This window comes from Pimephales promelas, chromosome 1, assembly GCF_988280905.1.
Source record: "Pimephales promelas chromosome 1, fPimPro1.hap1.1, whole genome shotgun sequence".
Taxonomy (NCBI): Eukaryota; Metazoa; Chordata; class Actinopteri; order Cypriniformes; family Leuciscidae; genus Pimephales; species Pimephales promelas.
In genome coordinates, this window is record NC_142769.1 from 5,082,716 (window position 1) to 5,107,026 (window position 24,311).

The 24,311-nt window shown below is 37.9% G+C and overlaps 1 protein-coding gene across 4 annotated transcripts in view; it reads left to right on the top strand.

Moving 5' to 3' along the window:
* Positions 1-24,311, top strand: part of sbf2 (SET binding factor 2) — a 168,882-nt gene that overhangs the window by 42,991 nt on the left and 101,580 nt on the right. For all 4 annotated transcript variants that reach the window (XM_039690899.2, XM_039690902.2, XM_039690903.2 and 1 more), the window contains exons 4-6: positions 13,558-13,689; positions 15,911-16,021; positions 16,906-17,011. In XM_039690899.2, coding sequence (XP_039546833.2) covers positions 13,558-13,689; positions 15,911-16,021; positions 16,906-17,011 — 349 coding nt within the window. The remainder of the gene's footprint in view (positions 1-13,557; positions 13,690-15,910; positions 16,022-16,905; positions 17,012-24,311) is intronic.

Consider the following 24,311-nt stretch of genomic DNA (forward strand, 5'->3'; position numbering starts at 1 on the left):
AAAAAAAAAGATTAAAAAAAAAATTTAATCGGACCAAATTTTGGAAAGCATCATCATGTGAAAGATACAAGAAATTACAATTTTTGTTATTCAAACAATCATTCAATTGAATTCACGTTAATTTGTATGGCTCTTTTCACAATACATATCGTTTACAGAAATTGCATGTTTCTACATTACAATTTAGAGTAGTCTGTCGACAGGTGACTGTCAAAATAATGTCCATATGTCAAAAATGTACTCTTTATAACATTTCAAGCAAGAAATGTATTGTGCTTTTGATTTAAAATAACCGAAGTGCAAGGTTTTGTGTACATTATTAGAGACATTATTAGATACAGATGTGTCTCTTATCTAGATTTAAACTGGGACAGTGAGCCCTGAACATTATCAGGAAGGCTATTCCAGAGTAGTGATCGACCGATATATCGGGCCGATATTTGCGTTTTTTACGTGTATCGGAATCGGCCGATATGCGACTGCTGCGTTCGCCGATAGTTTTTCCTGGCACAGAAAAATTTACTTTTTAAGTGAAAATTTACTTTTTAAGTTACTTTTAAAATGAAGTACAGTGTGCACTGTGCACTTTATTATGCTGGTGTATAATAGTGTAATTATTTCATTTATGCTTAAATATTTATTTTCAGCACTGAACTTTTTTTTTGTTCAACCTCATGTTTTTAATATTTGTTAAATTGTTTATCTACTTCTTCTTGTTCTTCCTCGCGTTTTTACTATTTGTTAAATATTGTTTTTTTAAAAGTTAAATAAATGTTACTTTTGTTAAATCGAGACCTGTAACATTTGTTAACATCATGTCGTTTTTATAAAGTAAATTTAGCGAGCAAAGTGTATCGGCTCCAAATATTGGCTCAAGAAAATTGGCAGCCCGTATCGGTCATCGGCTAAGGCTGACGGGAAAAAAATCGGTATCGTATCGGCACTAAAACATCCATATCGGTCGATCCCTATTCCAGAGTTTAGGAGACTTCGATATCCTAGGTACTACCAAAAGTACCAAGAAGTTTGTGGTGAGAATGTGGTAGATAGAAGATCAGTTAGATACACAGGAGCTTAACCACTTAGGACCCTGTAAGTCAGTAGCAATACTTGTAATTGATACAGAACAGGTAGCCAGTGTAGATATGCTAAAATTGGGGTTATATCATCATATTTTCTTGACCCGGTAAGAACTCTTGCAGCTAACAAAGAATCCATTTATAGATGCATTTATACATCTAATAAAAATTAACCTGAGATACTCTTTGCTCATTGCCAGTGAAAGTTCTTCAATTGGTCTTTATGGCCTAAATAAAAGACTAGAGTACTTTCAAAATATTTTAAAGTTGATTGAGGTAAGAATGTCAGTATTTAAACCAGTTGGAGAACCTCTCAGTGATGGAAGCTGCGACCAGGATGGACAATATTTTAAAGTTCACTGTCCAGAGAGGAGAAGGAAAGAAGAAGCACTGTTAGAGAACCCCAAGGGGCTGCGGTTGGAGGACAGCAATGTAAAGAATGCAGCTGTAATTCCTGACTTTTGCCCAGTGCCCACCGGGGTTCCAACCTCAACCCCTCATGAAACTAGACTAAACTAGCTCCTGTAGAAGATTATCAGTTGTCCCACATTGTGAGAGAAAAAAATGTTTTTTTTGTTTTTCAATTTTTTTTTCTTCCTCTGCTGAGAAGTTTCTCTATAAAGTGAAAGTCCTGGAGTGCAAGGAACCGCGCATCCCCTAAATTTGTATCCTTGACTGAAGTAGTCTACTGTACTGGGGCAGGATTGGTAATAAGGGGACTTGCACAACTTAAGGCTGGAATACTAGTGCTGTCAAACGCATAAAATATTTAATCGCGATTAATCGCATTAATGTCATACTTAACTCGCGATTAATCGCAATTAATCACACATTTTTATCTAATCTAAACGTCTCTTGATTTCTTTTTGTCCCATTATTTTTTTCTCATTTTAATGCTCTTATTAACACGGAAAAGTGGATCGGCTTGCTTTGTGCAAATGTTTTTTTTTTTTTATTGAAAACAACATTGGCATATACAGTGTTCAATTTCACACTAACATTCTCACTTGGAGCAAATAATCTCTCACACAATGTAACACTGTCCATCAATAAAAGGGTGAAAGAAATCCTGACGAGGTCCTGATATTGACGAGGGGGCGGAGAATTCGCATCAGCTGTGTGTGTGCTTGGCCATCATCAAGTGGTGTTTCAGACTGGACTTGCTGCGATGATGATAGCTTAGTTCACAATGACAAAACACACAGATCACTTTGGTCTTGTCAATGGAACCATTTGGCAACTTTTTAAAAGTAAACTTTCCATTCAGAATCTTACTGGCATCCATTTCGGCGTCTCGCACTCGTCATCACCTCAAAACGTAACGTTAACCAACTATTTGGCCGGCTCACAAGCCCAAACGAGAGTTTGCAGCGTGCCTGTTGTTTTGTTTACGGTCAAGCTAGATCCGCTTGCGCTTTGGTTGTCGACAAAACAAAACGTCCTCGCGTCATAGCGCCGCGCATTCCGCGTACTGTATTTAAAAAAACGACAAAGTTTGCTAGGCCAAAAAGACCGTTAATCGCGCGATAAAAATATTGACGCCGTTAAAATGGGTTTGCGTTAACGCCGTTAATAACGCATTTAACCGACAGCCCTATGGAATACACGACACAAATTCGTTTCAGAGGAAAAGTGGGCGCCATGTACTAAATGACTGAGGTTCCGGACACAACAAATTCACACAGAGACATGCACCTTGTTGACAGGAGACGCAAGGCAAATGCAAACAATACAAGTTCTAAAATCGACTCAGAATATCAAAAGTGTTAGATATTTTATGGCTGGATGAAATCTAAAAAAAGCTACGAAGATACAAAAATCGGAGTCTGCCCATTATAACGATAATTACTGCACCGATAGATGCCGACCAAAAGCAATAAACACTTAATAAAGAATAAACGCTAAACATCAGTGTGTCACCCCTGTTGCCGTCTGGCTTTGGACGCCTCTTGTTTTCGCTAATTGAATGTGTTTGGTCAACATTTGTCATTGTGGAATGTCTGAGAAGCGACGATTTGTTATCGGGTGATTGCATTGGTCGGCATCTGTCAGTGTGTCGTGTGTATGAATTGATAGACTATGCGATTTTCTATTAAATATCTCAACTCAAATCTGCAGACTAGCTCCAACTTTTCACTACTATTGTCAACTTATCCAGACTGTAAATCAGGGCAAAAATCTGGGATTAATCCTTAATTGCCAGGGCTTTCCTCTGTAATGTGGCGAACCGATGCAGCGTGGAAGTCAGCCTCGAACTATTGAAGATGAGGTGCTCTGGTAAAGGTGCTCAGATTTATCCACCTCTTGGGTAAATTGAGAACTTTTTAAAAAAAACAAATGATTCTTTGATGTGACTTGAAGGCCAAGTGTGGTAACTAACTCTGCATAGGAGTTAGTGCACCCACATTAGGGCCAGTTAGTAGTGAACACTTGTCGAACACAAAACGTGGACACGCTTACATGGAGCAATGGGCAGCCATTCACTGTGGCGCTCGGGGAGCAATTGGTGCTTAGGTGCCTTGCTCAAGGTCATTTCTTGCAGGTAGATTCGAACCTGCAACCTTCGTGTTACCAGTCTGACTGGTAATCCAACCTTTAGGCCATGACTGCCCCCAGGCGTATAGCAGAGGTTCATCAGTTGTTTGGTCGAAACGGGTGACTAATGGACCTACTTTTTCTGAATGTCCAAATAAATTACACATGAAAACCAGGTTGCTTGACGAAGGACACATGCCAAGTTTCACCCCTAGAGGGAGTTTGTAACAATGAGAATCTCGTAAAAAACATTTGGGTAAGGAAGTTCAAATTTGACATGCTTTTTCGTCTACAACTGCTAACATACATAAACGATTGCCAGCAGCAATTACATTTTATCAGACATCTGTATTTCTTACAGGCCTTGCTGTAGATCCACTAAATAACGTTTCAACACATCTCAGCATGTGTTGTGGTAAATGGTTGGTCAGCTATTGTATCCACAGGCTACAGTATGTTCTGCCAAATTTGCCAGTTGGGGACATCTTGCACCTGCTTGGACTCTTTTTATTGTGGCTGTATTTGAAGTGTTTGTCATTGGTCTACTTCAGAAATCAGATCATGAAGTATACCCTTCATTGATTACATTGCATCCTGCTTTCCGAGTCTTACAGAATGCTAGAAGAGTATAAGTAGTTCATCATATCGTCTTTCTGATAGCACACATAGATTTCAATGAAGACAGCTGTTCAACTCTACTGTTAGCCAAAAGTGCTTTTGGGTTTTATTAGAGGCCAAGCACTGAAGGTGCGTATTGTTTTTGTTTACCTTGGAGTTCTTCTCTTTATTATGTTTCTACTTTCTCTGGTTGGGAGTCTATGGTAGAACCTAGATACATGTGGAGGAAAGTTGTAAAATTAAGCATATTGATCAGGGTTAGTGTGAATATTCCCCTGATCCATTGCAATGTTTTAGAGCCAGACCGATATATCGGCAGGCCGATATTAGGCATTTTCCAAACTATCGGTATCGGCAGTTATAATGGCCGATAAATGAATATTTCAAAAATAAAATAAAAACGAAACACGACGAAACACGCTTCAACCATGTCATGAGTGTTGGAGTTGTATAGTTTGTCCACCAGAGGGCACTCTACACCTTCCCTATTGGCAACACTCGTGTATAACGCGCCACATATCCTGCAACCTGCTGATCCAGGTTGCAGGTAGCTTATAAGGCAATGTTGGGACTAATATCAGAACTTTAATATATTTTGATGTTCCTCTGTTCTGTTGTGACAATAAAAGAAACGAGTTTCTTTTTAAAATGCATCAACATATTATTTTAGTTAAAACTCATAAATAACTACAAATAACTAATGTTAGGGAAATCTGTTAATGTTTTGTTCCGCATTTCTGAAATAATTTTTTTTTTCCACTTAACTGTCACCGTCCCACTGGTGGGACACTTGCCATTATATTTTTAAAACAATAATATCTTAGAAAAGACCTTAAGTAATATTGACAAACTATATATCATTTGAAAGCTTACAATCTCTAGTTTCCATATTTGGTGACTGATTTTCAAAATAATTTACACAGGAGCCGTAATTTATCAATTTGCAACAAGAATATTTTCATAATCATAAAGCTTTAGACCTTTATTTTGAAATAGCAATGAACATGAAAAATCATGAAAAAAAAGTTAAACCTCAGTTTGATTTCATGCCAAGAGTTCAAAAGATAGCATCCATTCAATTATTTTAGAAAAAAAGGTCTGAAAATGTTTTAAATATTACGGAAAAAAAATAGATTCACCATTTGTGTTACGGCAATAAGCTATGACGCGCATGCGTGTGCTTTGTATGTGATTCCTAGAGGTTGAATTCATATCAAAATCTGCCAAACTACCCATACTACTTCTGAATAGGATTTCTACTTCATAAATTGTGTGAAATTTGTAAAAATAATGGTTCAGATCACTCAAAACACATATGTAAATGAAGGCACCCTTATATGGGCAGTAATGGAGTCTGGTTGTGCCCTAGTGAAAAAGTTTGGTACTGCGCCCAATCTAAATCTCACTGAAAGGCGCTCATTTTTTGAGATATCAACCTAAAATTTGAAACACAACTTATTCAGATTTTTGGCTTTGATTTTTTTTGCAGTTTTAGAGTAGCCCAGGTTTTGAAAATATATATTTTTATATAAAATATGAATAATTAATTTTTCTACATTGTACATTTCTATAAACTCAAACTTCTATAACTTTTTTTCTGTTTCACTTTCTTAATTTATTTCACTTCGAGAAAAATCTGCCAAATGTCTTCTTTAAAACGAGACCAATCTTACGTCTATATTCCAAAGCATTCTTGAATTACAACCATTTAAGTTTGAAATGAGCATTTCCATGTCTATTCAAAAAAGGGGGGGTGACAGTTAAGAGGTATCGGCCGATATATCGGACTTTAATATATCGGATTTTAAAACCAACAAATATTTGGATCGGTATCGGCCTTCAAAATCCTTTATCGATCGGGCTCTACAATGTTTGTCCAATTGTCACCAAATTTGAGTCAGATTTTTGAGTTAGGCTAGATGTTTGGGCTATTCTTGCCCGTTATTGTTATTCTTTTACAATTTGCCTCAAGAATCATCAGCTTTTTTTGCCATTATAATTTTATGTTGTCTTTCAACATGTTACGTTTCCAACAGGTAGAAGGTGGTTTAGGTTGTAGGTTCAAATCCCTCATATGATTGTCTATTGTCCAACCTCAGTTGTCATTTACTTTTGGCACAGAACCTACTTGTTACTGTAATTGCTACCTCCAACTATTGTTCTCGTTAATGCTTTGCACTTTTTTGTGCGGGTTATGTCAGTAAATTTTACCACATTCGAGATTACTGTCTAAAAGGTTTTTTCATTAGATGATGGTGAGATTCCGAGCAAAGCCATGATGTGCATTAGTCAAGTTCCTCCGTTCAAGTTTATTTCACTGTGGACAAATGCAACACTGCTGTTGTTTTCTAGGAGGAAAATTTAGTGATGTCTTCAAAAGAGTAGTGGATGTTCAAGGTAATTGGCTTTACAGCTTTAAATCGTTTAGAATGTCGCAACAGGCTCTTGTTCCTCAGAAAGCAGGTCAGATAACCATCTCTGTACTCATTTATTTTTATTTTTTTACCTGTGGAAATGAAGACCGTTGATCACATTCCGACATTCCTCATCTATGGAGAGTACCGGCAATGTGGCATTAAAGGAGTAGTTCACTTTAAAAAAATGTTTTGCTAATAATTTACTCACCCCCATGTCATCCAAGATGTCTACGTCTTTCGTTCTTCAGTCGAAAATGAATGAAGGTTTTTGATGAAAACATTCCAGGATTTTCTCCATATAATGGACTTCATTGGGAACCAAACGGTTCAACGTCCAAATGAGAGTTTTAGTGTAGCTTCAAAGGGCTTTAAATGACACCAGACGATGAATAAGGGTCTTATCTAGTACCCTTCGAGTCATGACTCGAAAAAAGATTCGTTCATTTTGATGAACGAGTTTGAACAGGAGAGTCACGAAGCATTTGTGCTTATAAAACTTAAACTTTTTTATTTATTTTTTAAATGACCGATCATTTTGCTAGATAAGAACCTTATTCATCGTCTGGTGTCGTTTAAAGCCCTTTGAAGCTGCACTGAAACTCTCATTTGGACCTTGAAACCGTTTGGTTCCCAATGAAGTCCATTATATGGAGAAAATCCTGGAATGTTTTCATCAAAAACCTTAATTTATTTTCGACTGAAGAAAGAAAGACGTAGACATCTTGGATGACATGGGGGTGAGTCAATTATTAGCAAAAGTTTTTTCAAAAGTGAACTGCTCCTTTAAGTGTAATTAACCTAATTCAACACTCAGGATGTGGTGGTCAAAACTTAGCATTTCGATACTGTGAATCACATTAATTTGTTAAGCAGACTGTTTAAATGCTTAGAAATGTAATGGTTTCACAATGAATCAGATTCCCCATGAATCAGCCTGTTTGCCACAAACATCTATATGGATGCCAGCATGCTGACTTACTGTTAACTTCCTGTTGCTTTTCTGGAGCACAAATAAACAAACGCATGACAGGATAAAGAATGTGTGATTAAACGGTCAATAAAAGCAGGAATTCTTTGTATTTAGAGGCTGGTGGTTCCAGAAGGTTACAAAACTGTTTGGCAGGAACTTCAGCACGTCATGTCTTTGAGCTTTGATGACCCCCAGCTGTTGGCTGGCGCTGTCTTCCTCCTCGGTCCCCTGTCTCTCTATCGCTTTCTGTCTTTCTCTTTCTCGGGGAGACTGTAAATCTTATTTATTTATATTACATCCTTACGGAGCCTTGTGGGAGATTAAGAGAGAAGACGACCACCCATGAAGAGTACTTCACAGTGTCATCAGGCACATTAAGACTGAAGAATCATTCTTAATCGCAACCTCACCGCCTTAATGTCTTCGGAAAGGTCTTTTCAATCTGTCTCCTCCACGCTATTTTTCTTTGATACACTTATCCAGAAGTTCGCTTCTTTCACGTAGTGACCACGATAGCCCATTATCTCATTATGCTGTAGGTCTCCTGGGACTGTTTTCCTTACGTCACATGATGGAGTGTACTGTATATCTGCGTCCCAATTCACATACTATTCATCCATGCCTCTAAATACAAACCATTCAGCTTTTTATTGGTCAATGCAGTGAAATTTCAATTGGGTTCCTATTAAAATGACTGGATTTTGCCCACAGAAATTCATCAAACAATAATAAATGTGTCAACTGCGAAATGGTTTTTCTTTATTCTTATGATTTGCAGTCTCAGCATTTTTACCACATTGTTACAGTAAGTAACTACTTTTAACGAAGATGATTTTCATTTCAGGAGTTTCATTTGCGACAGTTTGCACACATTACTCAGCTGCTCTTCTGCAGCGCAGGAGTGCTGTTATATCTGGCTATAACATGCTCTCACACGCTTACTTTTTTAATTTTGGGAGGAGTAAAATTTACATATGTGATTTTAACCACCAGATGCATTTACACTTGTCCAGTTTTATTTGGAATTGGTCTCAAACTACCTCCTGAAGTGATTTAAAGGGTTAGTTCACCCAAAAATGAAAATTAAGTCATTAATTACTCACCCCCATGCTGTACCAACCCCGTAAGACCTTCGTTCATCTTCGGAACACAAATAAAGATATTTTTGATTGAATCTGAGGGCTGGATCACTCTTCCATAGACAGCCTGAGGGACTGCCTCTTGACGGCCCAGAAACTCATTAAAAGAAAAGGTAATCTTATACGGTAGGGGGCGGTAAAACTCCTAAGCGGTGAGCAGCCGGTAACAAAAAGTAGTCGAAGAAGAACGGTCTCGTCTCAGTTCTCGCGCATGCGCCCATAAGGAAGTAATGGAAAGTCGAATAAAGTCGTTATTTACGTTTTTTTTTCGCACAAAAAGTAGTCTCGTCGCTTGATAAAGTTATAGTTGAGCCACTGTAGGCACATGGAATATTTAATCCTTTTCTTTTAATGACTTTCTGGGCCGTCAAGAGGCAGTCCCTCAGGCTGTCTATGGAAGAGTGATCCAGCCCTCAGATTCAATCAAAAATATCTTTATTTGTGTTCCGAAGATGAACGAAGGTCTTACGGGGTTGGTACAGCATGGGGGTGAGTAATTAATGACTTAATTTTCATTTTTGGCTGAACTAACCCTTTAAGTTTAAATCTCGAAAGTATTTTGGCCTAGGCTTTATAGCTAACCGATCAGAGAAAATACATGAAGTGACCAGGTGTAAACCGTCACATCCAACCAACAAAAGAATAATATTCAGTAAAGTTTAACCATTTATGAGCCATACTTACACAGGAATCTTTAGTTCGTTCCTCTGGGATGCTTGCAAAGCTTGTTAAGTTAACGATAGTAACCAGAGGCATGGAGCTCAGCGAAGATGTTGAGGGCACCGTCCAAACACATTTTATGCATCCAGTAAAAGACATACATCTCACCACCCATGTCATCCAAGATGGCCATGTCTTTCTTTCTTCAGTCGAAAAGAAATTTATGTTTTTGATGAAAACATTCCAGGATTTTTCTCCACATAATGGACTTTACTGGTAACCAAACGGGTCCAAATGAGAGCCCTATAGACGACGAATAAGGGTCTTATCTAACGATAAACGAAACTAATCTTTTTTCGAGTCCCTTCGTTCATTTTGTTCCCAAATGAATCAAAAAATGAGTTGTTCATTTTGACGAACGAGTTCGAACAGGAGAGTCACGAACGAGCATCACAGAGCATTTGAGCTTATAAAACCTAAAATTTGTTATTTATTTTTAAAATCAGCCATCATTTCGCTTGATAAGACCCTTATTCATCGTCTGATGTCGTTTAAAGTTCCCATTGAAGTCCATTATATGGAGAAAATCCTGGAATGTTTTCATCAAAAACCTTCATTTCTTTTCAACTGAAGAAAGAAAGACATGGACATCTTGGGTGACATGGGGGTGAGTAAATTATCAGCAAAAGTTTTTTTTAAAAGTGAACTAATCCTTTTTTAAGGTTTCTTGAGGTGAATATAATCATTGAAAGTAGACAATTCTCTCGTATGGGCTTCTTTTAATGCATCTGCAGGACCAAGCGTTTCAGGTTTTGCGTACTTTCCTAAAGCTACACTATTAAGCCCACTTAATGTAAAAATCATGACACACTGAAAGATATTTTTCTTCTAACAGATTGGAAGAGGCAGCATTGGAATGTATTTTTCTTCATAATTGAACCAAATCCTCCCAATAAGCTGGAAATGTGTTTCCCATCTGTGAGGGTATTTTAATCCTGTGCTCCCACTGATAAGATGTGGTGGATCTTGTGGCATGTTTTCACTGTCTGAGCAAATCAAATGGACTCCAGTGCGGGGGGTTAGACAGCAGGGTTTGAGACGTAGGTATCGTTATGAGCTCGACTCGAACCGGACAATTAGAAGCAGATTGTGAGCAGTGGGAGGTGATGCATGGAAAACATCTCCTTATCGGTGAACGATAACGGCGTCTGCTTTTTGTCATTATTAATGCTATAATATACACATATTAGGGCTGTTAACGTGATTCATTTAAAATAGTTTAATGCAAATAAATTACCGAAGCACGTGAATTTGCATCATTAACGTAAGTTCCTTCTCATTTTGATGATCTTAGAAGTTTGTTTATCTCACGGAGCATCTACAATGGCTCAAGCACCTGTAACCCGGTTGGCGGACATTTCTATTCTTCTAACCCTTTAAGCCGATTTCGCTTCTTTGTTTGCGATCAGATCATTTTAAAGTCCCCGTGAAATCAAAATTGAACCTATTTACTTTGTTAGCGCATATTACTAGTCTTGTGGTGAACAATTAATCTGTGAAAGTAAATATATATTAAAAAAAATGTTTTACCTTGGTAATCTTTAATCAAAATCTGAAAAGTTACTTCCGGTCTGGAACGGTTTCTTTTTCTGATGACGTAGGTTTCACAGCTTGGGTGGGGAAACGCTTAACCACTCCCCTCAAACCGAGAGGAGGAGCGCTAGAGTAAAACCCTGCCTTCTGTTCAATATTCCGTTTCACTTGGAAATACGTCACAGCACTGGAGAAAAATCGTTTGCAACTTCCGGTTCACGGGGACTTTAAGCAGCTAAACTTCAGGAAAGCTTTCAGTCAAACGATACACTGTATAAAAAAAGGTGTTCAATTTACGGTGAAAGCTGTGGTTGCCAGAAATTTACCGTGTGGTAATTCTGAATGGATTTGACTGCAATAGGAATAAGTCACTTGGTTATTTGGTGTCCTTTTGGAGTCTCCAAGTGTCCCCTTTTGTAAAGACACCTAAATTTACCTTAGAAATCTTGCATAAAATACAGTTTTGTGAGCCTCACCTTTTTGATACAGCAAATGATGACAAAATTAATGTGTTAAATGGTGTTAAACAAGATAAATGGTGTATGCTTAATTTCACAATAAGCGTGCGATTAAAAAATGTAATCTATGGACAGCCCTATTATAAAATATCTGGTAATTTGACCTTTTTATGACAAAATGTCATGTGGTGTGAGTGACTCCCCAAAAACTATTAATACTTTTCATTTCATGGTTACACCACGATATAAAAGTTGTTTTGACTTTAATGATCAAGTCTTTGACTTTAATAATTTAAGAGGTGATGATGGTTTTGGTTTTAATTATCCTAAATCCAACTGCAGCTCCAGCATAAAAACCCCTGGTTATGAACAGGCAATTCTCAGCGTAAATGTGAGTTTTTTTTATTTATTTATTTAAAAAAGTACATTTCTAAGAACACTTTTTTTTTTTTTTTTTTGGTATGTAGTTTCTGACCTACTACACTTTTGCCTAAATTCATAGTTTATCATTGATTTAATCCTCCTGTTGTCCCATGAACTCAGTTTGGGTTGTACATGGTGTAATTACTATGATTTGTTTTTTTTTTTCACTGATTGCATCTTTGGACGTGATTATTTAGGAAATTAAATTTTTCCAAATACTCACGTGGAGACAGTTCAACTCGTACACTAAAGCAGGACGTGTAATGTGAGCCTGGATTAATTTCAATAGCATTTCAGCCTCTGGGACAAGACCCTTGCACAAAACAAACCCCAAATTTAGCCAATTTCCAAAAGTAAATTCTATAATTAGACCGGCACCTCCAGGTTCCCTTTGCGGTTTCATAACACCCAGCATGGGTCACTCCTTTATTCGTCATGCAAGCCTATCTTAACTTTTCTCCATCCTTTGCGACACTAACTCTGTCAACGCGCCGTCACGCTTTGGTTTGCCTCTCTTATCGTTTGTCTTGCTCTTTGAGAAAAGGCAGCGCTGCTCGGCTGACCTCATGATCATTATCACATGTGATGTATTGAAGTGTGCAGGGCTGTTTTTAGTTTTTTTTTAGGAAACCGGACTGAGCCTGTGTACTGAGCGACAGTCACTAAGCTTATCTATAAGCTCAGCTTTATCAGTGATTCTGAAAACATGCAATCATTTGATCTTTATGCATTATTTTCCAATGCTCTCTCAACTCCTCAACCTAGATATTTATCAGTGGTGAATAACAAAGAATTAAGAAACAAAGCCCTGCAATCCCCCATCAAACTCACTGTCCATCTCCTCTGAGGACTTTGGGTTTTCAGTGGTCAGTCTTCGCTCTTTGTTGTTCTTTTTCCACTCTGTCATTAAATAACTCGCCAGGTTGCAAACTTGGAATGATACGCTTTGAATGAACCGTTTTTAGCAACTTCTCATGTTACTTGGTTTCAATAAAAAGTCTTTTAATCAGTTGAAATGTAAATGAATATACTATATTGTAATGCTATAATATTGATTGTTTTTGGATAATGCAAAGAAAATTGTGTTCCTTATGCCTTCAACACAAGAAAGTGTGCAAATATCAAATGAAAATATTTCCATTGGAATAAAAACAAATACAAATTCTGAACTTCTAATTGAAAAAGTTTGTTTAAAGTTAAAGACATTATGAGTGAATCTGACCCAGTTCTTGATTCTTCCGGAATCACGTCCAGGTCTTATCTCATGTGATTGCTCAACCCAATCTCACTGCCTTTCGTACAAATTTTACTAGGTGGCTAATTCGTAACAATTCGTACGACCTCACTTGTACGAATTAGTACGATTTTTGCTAAATCGTACATATTTTACAAGTTAAAATGACATACCGCCTGACCCCACCCCTAAATCTACCCATCACGTGGGTTTAGACAAATCGTTCAAATTCGAACGAGTGAGGTAGTACGAATTCGTACGAATTAGCCTCCTTTTAATCACTCTACGAATTGGTCGTGAGATAGCGTTGGATTGCTCTATACTTGTCCACCGACTCAAGTTGTACCTCAGCCACATGGAATTCTATTTAGCCCAAACTTAAAAAAAAATTGAATAATAATAATAATGTTTTTGATTCTTTTCCATTTCAGGGCTCAAAGGCACTGGAGGCAGATGGTGATGAGGAAGAGGAAGAGGAGAATGGTTTGATTCAGCCAGCTCAAATATTTTCACCCAAAAGTTTGATTCTTGTCACCAGGCTGGATTACCCAGAAATATTTAGGGTAATGTAAAGTCTGTTTGTCTATCCATGTGTCCGTTCGTCCCTCTGTCTATCCATCTCTCCATCTCTCCATCCATCCATCTCTCCACCCCTCCACCCATCCATCTCTCCACCCATCCATCTCTCCATCCATCCATTTCTCCATCTATCTATCCATCCATCCATCCATTTCTCCATCCATCCATCCATCCATCCATCCATCCATCCATCTCTCCACCCATCCATCTCTCTATCCATCCTTCTCTCCACCCATCCATCTCTCCATCCATCCATTTCTCCATCCATCAATCCGATTCTCCATCCATCCATCTCTGCATCTCTCCATCCATCCATCTCTCCACCCATCTATCTCTCCACGCATCTATCTCTCCACCCATCCATCTCTCCATCCATCCATTTCTCCATCCATCCATCCATTTCTCCATCCATCATCCATCCATCCATCTCTCCATCCATCCATCCGTCCATCCATCCGTCCATCCATCCATTTCTCCATCCATCCATCCATCCATCTCTCCACCCATCCATCTCTCCATCCATCCATCTCTCCACCCATCCATTTCTCCATTTCTCCATCCATCGTCCATCCATCCATCCATCCATCCAATCATTTGAACTATCCTGTTTTATCTAGTCTCTTTGTGAAACACCATCTCTCAAAAACTAATTTGTTGTGTCTTCATACTAGGAACGTGTATTGAAAAACAACTTCAACAACAAAAACTTCTGTTTCTTTGGTAAACTTCCGATTTTTTATATTCCAAAGATGTACAATAGATCCGCCAATAGTGATCGAGCTGTTCTTTAACAGACCGTGCAATGTCATACAATTCCTAAGTGACCAGTAACTTTAGTAATTATGCAAAATCCATTCTTCCTCAGGATTCTTCGATTTAGAATTGCTTGTTCATAATTAGGAATTTTCATGCTGGAGCTTTAGTTGGATTTAGGATTATTAAACCCATCACTGGTAGGAGAACGGTATTGATTTTCAGTCCTCAAATCAAAGACTTATGTCTGTTGATGTAATAAAAATAGGGATTACAGAGAGGGATATCACAGGAGCTTTAAAGCAGGAAATCCACTCCATCCAAGTATTTGCTGACTGCCTGCCTCAAGTTTTTTACTTTTGGCCTTCATTCATGTATTTGGCATGAGCTATGCCTGGGAATAAGTTAGTTGATCTGTATTACTTGGTAAAGGACCAAATGTTTGTAGTCACACACCATATCCCTTTGTTTCTCATTGTGCCCATTTTTGAGGGCACTGTTATGCCCTGCTGGTATTTCCTATTATTTATACAGATAATTCTCCAGATTTATTTTCCCAAGAACGATTGAAAAGTAAATATCAGTGGTATTTATGTTTTCCAAGGACAGCATCATTACAATCACTCATTCTTTAGGTTATGGATTTGAATCAAATCAATATGGTCACTTGTTGATAAATGATCAGACTTGTGATTTTTAAATTAGGAATACATTAAAAAAAAAAGTCTCTAGACTCCCTGGACTTTCATTGTAGGATGGATCAGAAAATCATAGACGGTTTTGACTAATATATATCCATCCAATCCAATCTATCCATCCATATTCATCCATCCATCCATCCATCCATCCATCTGTCCATCCATCCATATTCATCCATCCATCCATCCATCCATCCATCTTTTCATCCATCCATATTCATCCATCCCTCCATCCATATTCATCCATCATCCATCCATCCATACATACATCCATATACATCCATCCACCCACCCCCCATCCATCTCCATCCATCCATACATCCATCCATACATCCATCTCCATCCATCCATCCATCCATATTCATCCATCCATCCATCCATCCATCCATATTCATCCATCCATCCATATTCATCCATCCATCCATATTCATCCATCTTCATCCATACATCCATATCCATCCATACATCCATCCATCCATATCTATCCATATCCATCCATCCATCCATATCCATCCATATCCATCCATTCATCTATCCATCCATCCGTCTTCATCCATCCATCCATATTCATCCATCCATATCCATCCATACATCCATCCATCCATCCATTCATCCATCCATCCGTCTTCATCCATCCATCCATATTCATCCATCCATCCATCCATCCATCCATCCATCCATCAATCCGATTTTGTTTGCATGTACTTTTACATTTGTCAGGACAAGCTATATGTATTGCTTTTTTCCCTCTTAGGGCTGTTTGGGACTGATCTACACCGTGTACATAGACAGTCTAAACTTCCCTCTGGAAGGACTGGTGGCAAACCTCTTCACATGCTTGGTTCCAGTGGCAGGAGGTTCTCAGGTCAGACATTACTTTAACCAAAGAATTTCTCATCTGTCTCGACCCTGACCCCTGTGGATATCCGAGGGTTAGCCAAGGTTCATTTTTGTACCTGTATACCTTGAGGACGGCATCTAATGGGTGTCTCACGTTCCATATTGTTTTCACTGGGTACTCCTGAGAGGTGGAAAGGGCTTTAGGGGTCAGTGAGTGAAGCCTTGCTGTTTTGTTTAGAGCTAAAATATTAATAAATGTAACTCATCTTCTGGTTTGAGCAACGCCGTTCCCCTCACTTTTATACGTCTCATTTTTCTTTTTGGTTTTTGTTTCTCGTAATGCAGCAGCTGTGAACAAATCTGTTCTCAAACCGTATGTTTTCTCTTTAAACACAGTTTCTAAATCCACTACTCTTTATTGTACTCTCCGCTCATATAAATCAGTCTAAATTAATAAATCACCATATAGAGGGTTAAACAATCTAAATATTGGTTTCAGGGGATATATATATATATATATATATATATATATATATATACAGACTGCAGAGTTTTGCACGCACTCGTGTTGAAATCCCCAGCTTATGTTGTGTTAAATGCAATTCACCAACACATTTGAAAATTCCTCCAGAAACCATTATTATCCCAGCTGGATTGGGACATCATGGTGATCAAACAGGGCTAAAGTTATAAACAAACCTCAGGAGAGGTATATATTCATCTTTCAGTGCGAGTCTAACAACATCCACTTGGAATGTGACATGAGTGCGCATCTGTTCATGAAATGTTTTTGATTTCAGCCTGTATTCTACTATTTGTGTAACTTTGAGGTGTTATTTGGTGTTCATTTATTGTTATATATACGTCATGCATTTGTTCAGACCAGAATGTTTGTGTTAATGTTCTCAGAAGCTCTTTTCATTGGGAGCGGGGGACCGGCAGCTCATCCAGACCCCACTGAACGGCAGCCTGCCAATCAGCAATAAAAGCGTAGCGCTCCTCTTCCAACAGTTAGGTGGGTACCTTTGACTTTTATATGAGTATGCCAGTTGAGGACTGTATATACTTCTTCCATGTAAGATCTTAACTATTATTTGGCCTTGTTTACACCTGGTATTAAGATGCGTTTTGGTTGATCGGATCACAAGTGAACAAAGGAGACAATAAGTGACAAAATAATGCAAACATTTTCCTATTTCCATGTTGTGTTTTTGTATTGTCACAGAGTGTACAAATAACAAGGTCATATGAGACACAGACATCTTTTAACCATATAAATATTAGGAACTATATTCTCAGAAGGCAGCATTGCTTCTTGGGCGTGGGAGTGATAACCGCAGCACCTGAGACGCACCGTAGCAGTGCTTCGCCTTCTGAGAATATTAGGGCTGGGTAATAAATATCGATTTCTCGATATTAATTGATTCTCATTTTTACGAACCGATATCGATACCGTATCAGCGTTTCAACCGTGGAAAGACATCAGTTAAACAGCTTGTAATCAATGTCATCGTCATATTTACCTCAGAAAACCCACATAAACTCGTTAGTCAGCTAGAAAAAATAAGTCTAGAGAGGAGCATTTTGCTAAATATATACACCATATTACATATGCATAATAATCTTAATGTTCTTCAATATTTAATGCGTATTTGAATAAATCTGGCAAATGTTTATACTGTATATTTCTTATAATCTTCTTATTATAAAAATAAATAAAAGTGTAATTTAAGTGTTTGTATAGCTACAAAACAGTTCATTATTACCTTCATATTAGGCTAATGAAGCCTAGTAGGCTACAACTAGACTCCCATAGTTTACAGCATTTAAGAGATTTGATTCCCTTGAGAAAAATGGCCATTTATTGTAACTGATGTCCAAAATAATCGATATTGAATTGAAGCGAATCGAATCGTAATCAAAATCGAATCGAATTGCAAGCTTGTGAATCGAAATCGAATTTGGTTCAATACCCAGCCCTACAGAATATAGTTCCCAATATTTATACGGTTAAAAGATATCTGTCTCATATTACCTTGTTTTTTGTACACTCTGGGACTATACAAATCACAACATGTAAGTAGGACAATTTTTGGTGTTATTTTGTCTCTTATTGGGATTAGTATGCTAGCTGTAGCCATTTACATCCAGTATTTGTGCTAAGCTAGGCTAGCGGTGAGTGCGTCAGATAGAGTTACAGCATGCACAGAGATGAAAAAGGTATGTATGGACTTATCTAACTCTGGGGGATATAGTGAATAAGCTCGGAGTGTTCCTTTAAACCTGATCGTGATCCGATCGACCAAAACGCATCTTAATACCAGGTGTAAACATGGCCTCTGACCCATTTTTTTTTTATCTTTTCCATATTTATGCAGACATCTCCTGTCCTTTATAGTTCCGCTTACTGTCCCTTCCTGTAAACATGTTTTTGTAGAGAGGAGTCATATGAGCATAAGGAGAACAGGGGAAAACACTTTTTTTTCTGCTTAAATACAACTATAAATTCTACCTGACACTGTATATATGCTGAAAACGTATATATTATCACCAAAGGTCAAGGTATTTTAAATATAGTTCGTTTTCCCTCTCTGTCATAACTGTGGACAACAAAATAAAATAAAAATTCAAAATAAAATTGATTATTTGCAGTACGACTAATCATACTTTCACAATGGAAATTAGGGCTGAACGATTTTGGAAAATAATCTAATTGCGATTTTTTTAACCAATATTGCGATTGCGATTTAATGTGCGATTTAAAAAAAGTTATTTACCTTCTGTATTAGTCGACAAAGACAAGCAATAAATCATTGTACAGTAGGGATGGGAATCTTTAGATAGCTCATGATCTGATCTACTTTTTTTCTTATTAATTAATCTTAATAACTCTTAAAATATGTATTTAATTACATGTGTAAAAACACATACTTTAAAAAATAAATATAAAAAACATTTAATTAAACCAATTACATGTTAAGAATTTTAAATAGGCTATATAAAATAATATAGCTTCAAAATATAAAAGCTAGTAAATAAAGAGAAACTAAAAAAACATTACAAGCAATAAACAAAGAGTGGTCTCAGTATTTAAAAGTAGGCTGTCTGAATGTTTTTCATTCAAGAGCTGGAGTGATTTCCCCTCAGTTTAGATACGATAAGCTGCAATCACACTAATGCATATATCTCTTTTGAAATTGTAAATGTGGTTTGTCCTGTTGGTTTAAGTAAGATATAACTGACCGTGTTTACATTAATTTCGCGTCATAAAAGCATTTTGACATGCAAGTACATTTACCAATGAGTCGCTCACGGCCGCATGCACGAGCGCTCTTCACAAAGCACGCGTTAGTATTTTAAAATGAAAGCAGCCCTCTCAGTGATTTTCATGGTTTTAATATATAAGCCGACTGCATTCCAAAAGACATAAATAATGCCTCTGTGAAGCATTTGTAAAGAAAATTCCCGCGGGAGAGAACGCGCACTGCAAGTGTAACGTTATAACATCAAGCAAAGCGGCAAAACCTGTTCAATGAAGCCCGCGAATGTCCATGTAATTCGGTTCAATCCCGAACTTTATGAAATAACGTTACTATGTTTTGGAAGGTTCGAGCGGTGTCGTGTGTGTGAGTGAGGAAGAGAGAGAGCGAGAAAATAGAAGCAAGCAGATTCAGAACACGGTTCGTTTCTAAAGCACGCCCAGCGTCATCACGCATCTGTGTTTAAAAACTAAGCTCAGACTCGATTCTGAAATTCTCTGATCCAGGATTGTGGAGGAGAGAATAAATAACACAATATCACTTAAAAATAGACTAAACTGTTCTTTTCTGAACGCCAGACCGTGTAGCGTGGCAAGTTGATGCTTTATCTTGCAGACTGCTTTTCTCTCGCGTGTCACGTGACCAATGTAATCGCAGCTCTTGCGATTACAAAATCGCGTTTCATCATATCGCGATTTTATCGCAAATGCAATTAATCGTTCAGCCCTAATGGAAATGTAAGTTTTCGGATTTTAAAACATTTAAAAGAGAGTCATTTCTAGGGTGGCTCCCTGGTTTTCTGGGACTTTTTAGGGAGCACTTGTTTTCAGCGCACTAGAAGTGATCACTGAACTAGGGAGCTGATTGAGACCTCTCTCATTCACAATCAAATAAGTACATTTGTGACATTGTGAAATCTGTACAGATGGTCAGATGATTTTGCTTTTATTGAAGAACAAGATACTCTTTAGATTTCCTTCTCAAATCTTGCTAAAGAACATGATCACTAGGATTACACAAACGTGTGCAGTTCATCTCAGTGGAAATTAAGTGCATTAAAACAAAAGGGAGACATTCATGTTCTTCCTTTTTAAATTCACCTTTGCCACTTACATATATGATATGCTGATAATTGCAGAAGAATGCAATATTAAAAGCCTCCGGATAGATTTGTTTTTATTCTTGTAAGAAAAATGTCCATTTTCCAGTGTGCTAATAATTTGCTGTGTGAAGTCTGGCTGCATGTTTCGTTCTCTATGCAGAAGTACTCAAAAACGCATCTTTCTGCTCAATGCCCTTTTACAACCTATGAATGCACTCACACATCTTTGAAAGGGTACAGTGATTAGTCAAATGTGTCATATTTTGTAATACAGAAACCAAAAATGAGTTTCAAGAAATACAGTTCTCATTATCAAGATAAAAATTATTTATTATTTTATGTTCATTTAAAATAATTTATTTGAAAGAATTGTGTTGCATTGCAGTGACCTGCAGAGGAATGTACTAATGGTGTGTGTGTGTGTGTGTGCTCTCCAACATTCAGCTGGAGCACAACACGCAGCATCTGGACAGATGTGCATGCACAACTTTATTAATGACTAAATAATACAATGACAACATCGTTAATGCCATTTGTTACTATGTAAGATTCGATTTTTCAAATTGAACAAACAGTACGTTCTGAATCTGTCAAATGAACTCGGAGACCTTGATTGTTTTTGTTCACCTTGTGGTGGAAATGGAGAAATTAGTTTGACCCTTTCCCCCCTTTTCCTTGTTTCATTACATCTCATATAATATCATAGTTTTGTAATTGTGCTGTGCACTATATTTTAAGATTGGTCAGATTAAGATTTATTTTGGCCAGCATTTGACTTGAACTATTCAACTTAGGAGTTTTTCATCACAGTTCACTGAGGTTTCTCATATTTTGCGGATTTATGTAGATCTCTGATTAATAATACTCTTACTAAACAATCCCTTCAGTCTTTTTATAAACCTGATAACATTTAAAACAGTGTTTTCTTTTGACATTTGTTTTTTCTCCGTCTCTCTAAGTGCTTTGATATGAGCGACAGTCGCCTTGTCATCTTAAAGGGTGATCCCCACAAAGCTAGTCAAGAACTGGATCATGTTTCACCCCAAAATCACATCGCATCAAACATAAAAATAAATAATATCAAGAAAATTTAGAGATAGATGGATGGATGGATGGATGGATGAGGAATGGATGGATGGATTGATGGATGGAGGAATGGATGGATGGATGGAGGAATGGATGGATGGATGGATGAAGGAATGGATGGATGCATGGATGGATGGATGGATGGAGGAATGGATGGATGGATGGATGGATGGATGGATGGATGGATGGATGGATAAAGGAATGGATGGATGGATGGATGGATGATGGAATGGATGGATGGATGGATGGATGGATGGATGGATGATGGAATGGATGGATGGATGGATGGATGGATGGATGGATGGATGAATAGATTGATATAGATTACATACAGTTCTGTACATTATATACATACAAGGTTTTTTATTAAGTCTCTTATGCTCTTAAAGGCTGCATTTATTTAATCTAAAATCAGTAATGTTTTGAAATACTGTTACAATTTTATAATATTATTACATTGTAATAATATATTTAATACAATTGTTTTCTATTATCAAATGTAATGTATTTCTGTGGTGGCAAAGCTGAATTTTCAGACTTCTCTTTAGAGTCACATGATGCTTCAGAAATCCAATATGCAGATTTTTTACTTAAGAAATTTACTTTTACTTTTTATCATTGTTAAAAACTTATTGCACAGCATTTGTTTGAAATATAAATCTTTTGTAACATTATAAATGTTTTAGTTGAACCAGTTTCATTAATCCTTGCTGAATAAAGTTATTAATTTCTTTACAAAAATCTTACTAAACTGAAACTTTTGAATAATATTTTGTTTAATGTATTATAATATACACTCACCTAAAGGATTATTAGCAACACCTGTTCAATTTTTCATTAATGCAATTATCTAATCAACCAATCACATTGCAGTGGCTTCAATGCATTTAGGGGTGTGGTCCTGGTCAAGAAAATCTTCTGAACTCCAAACTCAATGTCAGAATGGGAAAGAAAGGGGATTTAAGCAATTTTGAGAGTAGCATGGTTGTTGGTCTCAAGAGTATTTCACAATCTGCTCAGTGACTGGGATTTTCACGCAAAACCATTTCTAGGGTTTACAAAGAATGGTGTGAAAAGGGAAAAACATCCAGTATGACAGTGGTAGAGTTGATGCTAGAGGTCAGAGGAGAATGGGCCGACTGATTCAAGCTGATAGAAGAGCAACTTTGACTGAAATATCCACTCGTTACAGCCGAGGTATGCAGCAAAGCATTTGTGGCAAAACCTTGAGGCGGATGGGCTACAACAGCAGAAGACCCCACCGGGTACCACTCATCTCCACTACAAATAGGAAAAAGAGGCTACAATTTGCAAGAGCTCACCAATATTGGACAGTTGAAGACTGGAAAAATGTTGCCTGGTCTGATGAGTCTCGATTTCAGATGGTAGAGTCTGAATTTGGCGTAAACAGTATGAGAACATGGATCCATCATGCCTTGTTACCACTGTGCAGGCTGCTGGTGGTGGTGTAATGCTGTGGGGGATGTTTTCTTAGTGCCAATTGGGCATCGTTTAAATGCCACGGCCTACCTGAGCATTGTGTCTGACCATGTCCATCCCTTTATGGCCACCATGACCCCATCCTCTGATGGCTACTCCCAGCAGGATAATGCACCATGTCACAAAGCTCGAATCATGTCAAATGGGTTTCTTGAACATGCCAATGAGTTCACTGTACTAAAATGACCCCCACAGTCACCAGATCTCAACCCAATAGAGCATCTTTTGGATGTGGTGGAACGGGAGTGCATCCCACAAATCTCCCTGGATGCCTATCAAGATCATTAGAACCTGCTCTTTGTCCTCCAATAGAAAGTTCACAAGTGGCGGTGTAAGATGGCCATGGTCTGTGACCTAACAGAGGAGAAAACACCACCCCAAATACCATTCTGGGTGCATGGTTTCTGATAAGAGCATCATGTCAATGTATCATCCTCCCAGATGCCTGGTACTTCTGGGACTGATCTTAAGGTTACCCAAGCCTGTAATATCCCAACAACATGTCGACCTACATGAGCTTTGTATAATTTATGCTCTCCATTGTTCTCCTCTGTGAATCAGCAACAGATTTATCAGATTCCCCTGGCTCAGAGCTCATCCTTGGCTAGACTGCATATTTTCAAATGGGTTATGTCAACATTAGCGAACTTTAATAAGCTGCGTTCTCACATGCAAATCTTCATCTTACCATGGATTCGGTGATCAACATCTCAGCTTCAGGTTCTCTTAATCAAATAAGGGACACGGGAACACTTGTCTGTCAAAGTAGACGTCCGTTTCCTCTCCTTCGTCTCAGAGAGGTTACATCAGAGTGAGGCCGGAAGAATGGCCTGAGAAATAGAGGAAATGAACATGTTTGCCATCATAAGGCTCGCTGTTTATTGTTTGCAGCTTTTTGTGTCCCTGTCTATGTATGGGTCAGAAATGTGCAGCCATTCCAAAAGATAAGTCAATGTCACAAGGTCAGGACAAGCTTTACTGGATGGCTCACAAACAAGATTATGAAATGTGTTGCTCTATTTGGCAGGAGACGACACTGTGATTCAGAGGAACGGTCAAGAGCAGGTAGTCATTCCTGTAGGCAACGTGCTAGAAACCACTCAGCATGATGATTCAACATGTCACATGGTCACGATTCCTCGTTACGTTTCTAAAACGAGCCGAATGGAATAACAAGTATGCAATGTTCCTAAACATTAAGCATTGTTGGATTCAGGTATTTGCTCAACTGGACAGACAATGTGAATTTTCATATCTTGTTCCTGTTTATTGGTGCGTATCATAGTTTGACACAGACATAATGGGAACGCTGACCCCGACTGCGCTGCGGATATGTCTGTTAGTGGCCGCCTGTCGAGCGTGTGATT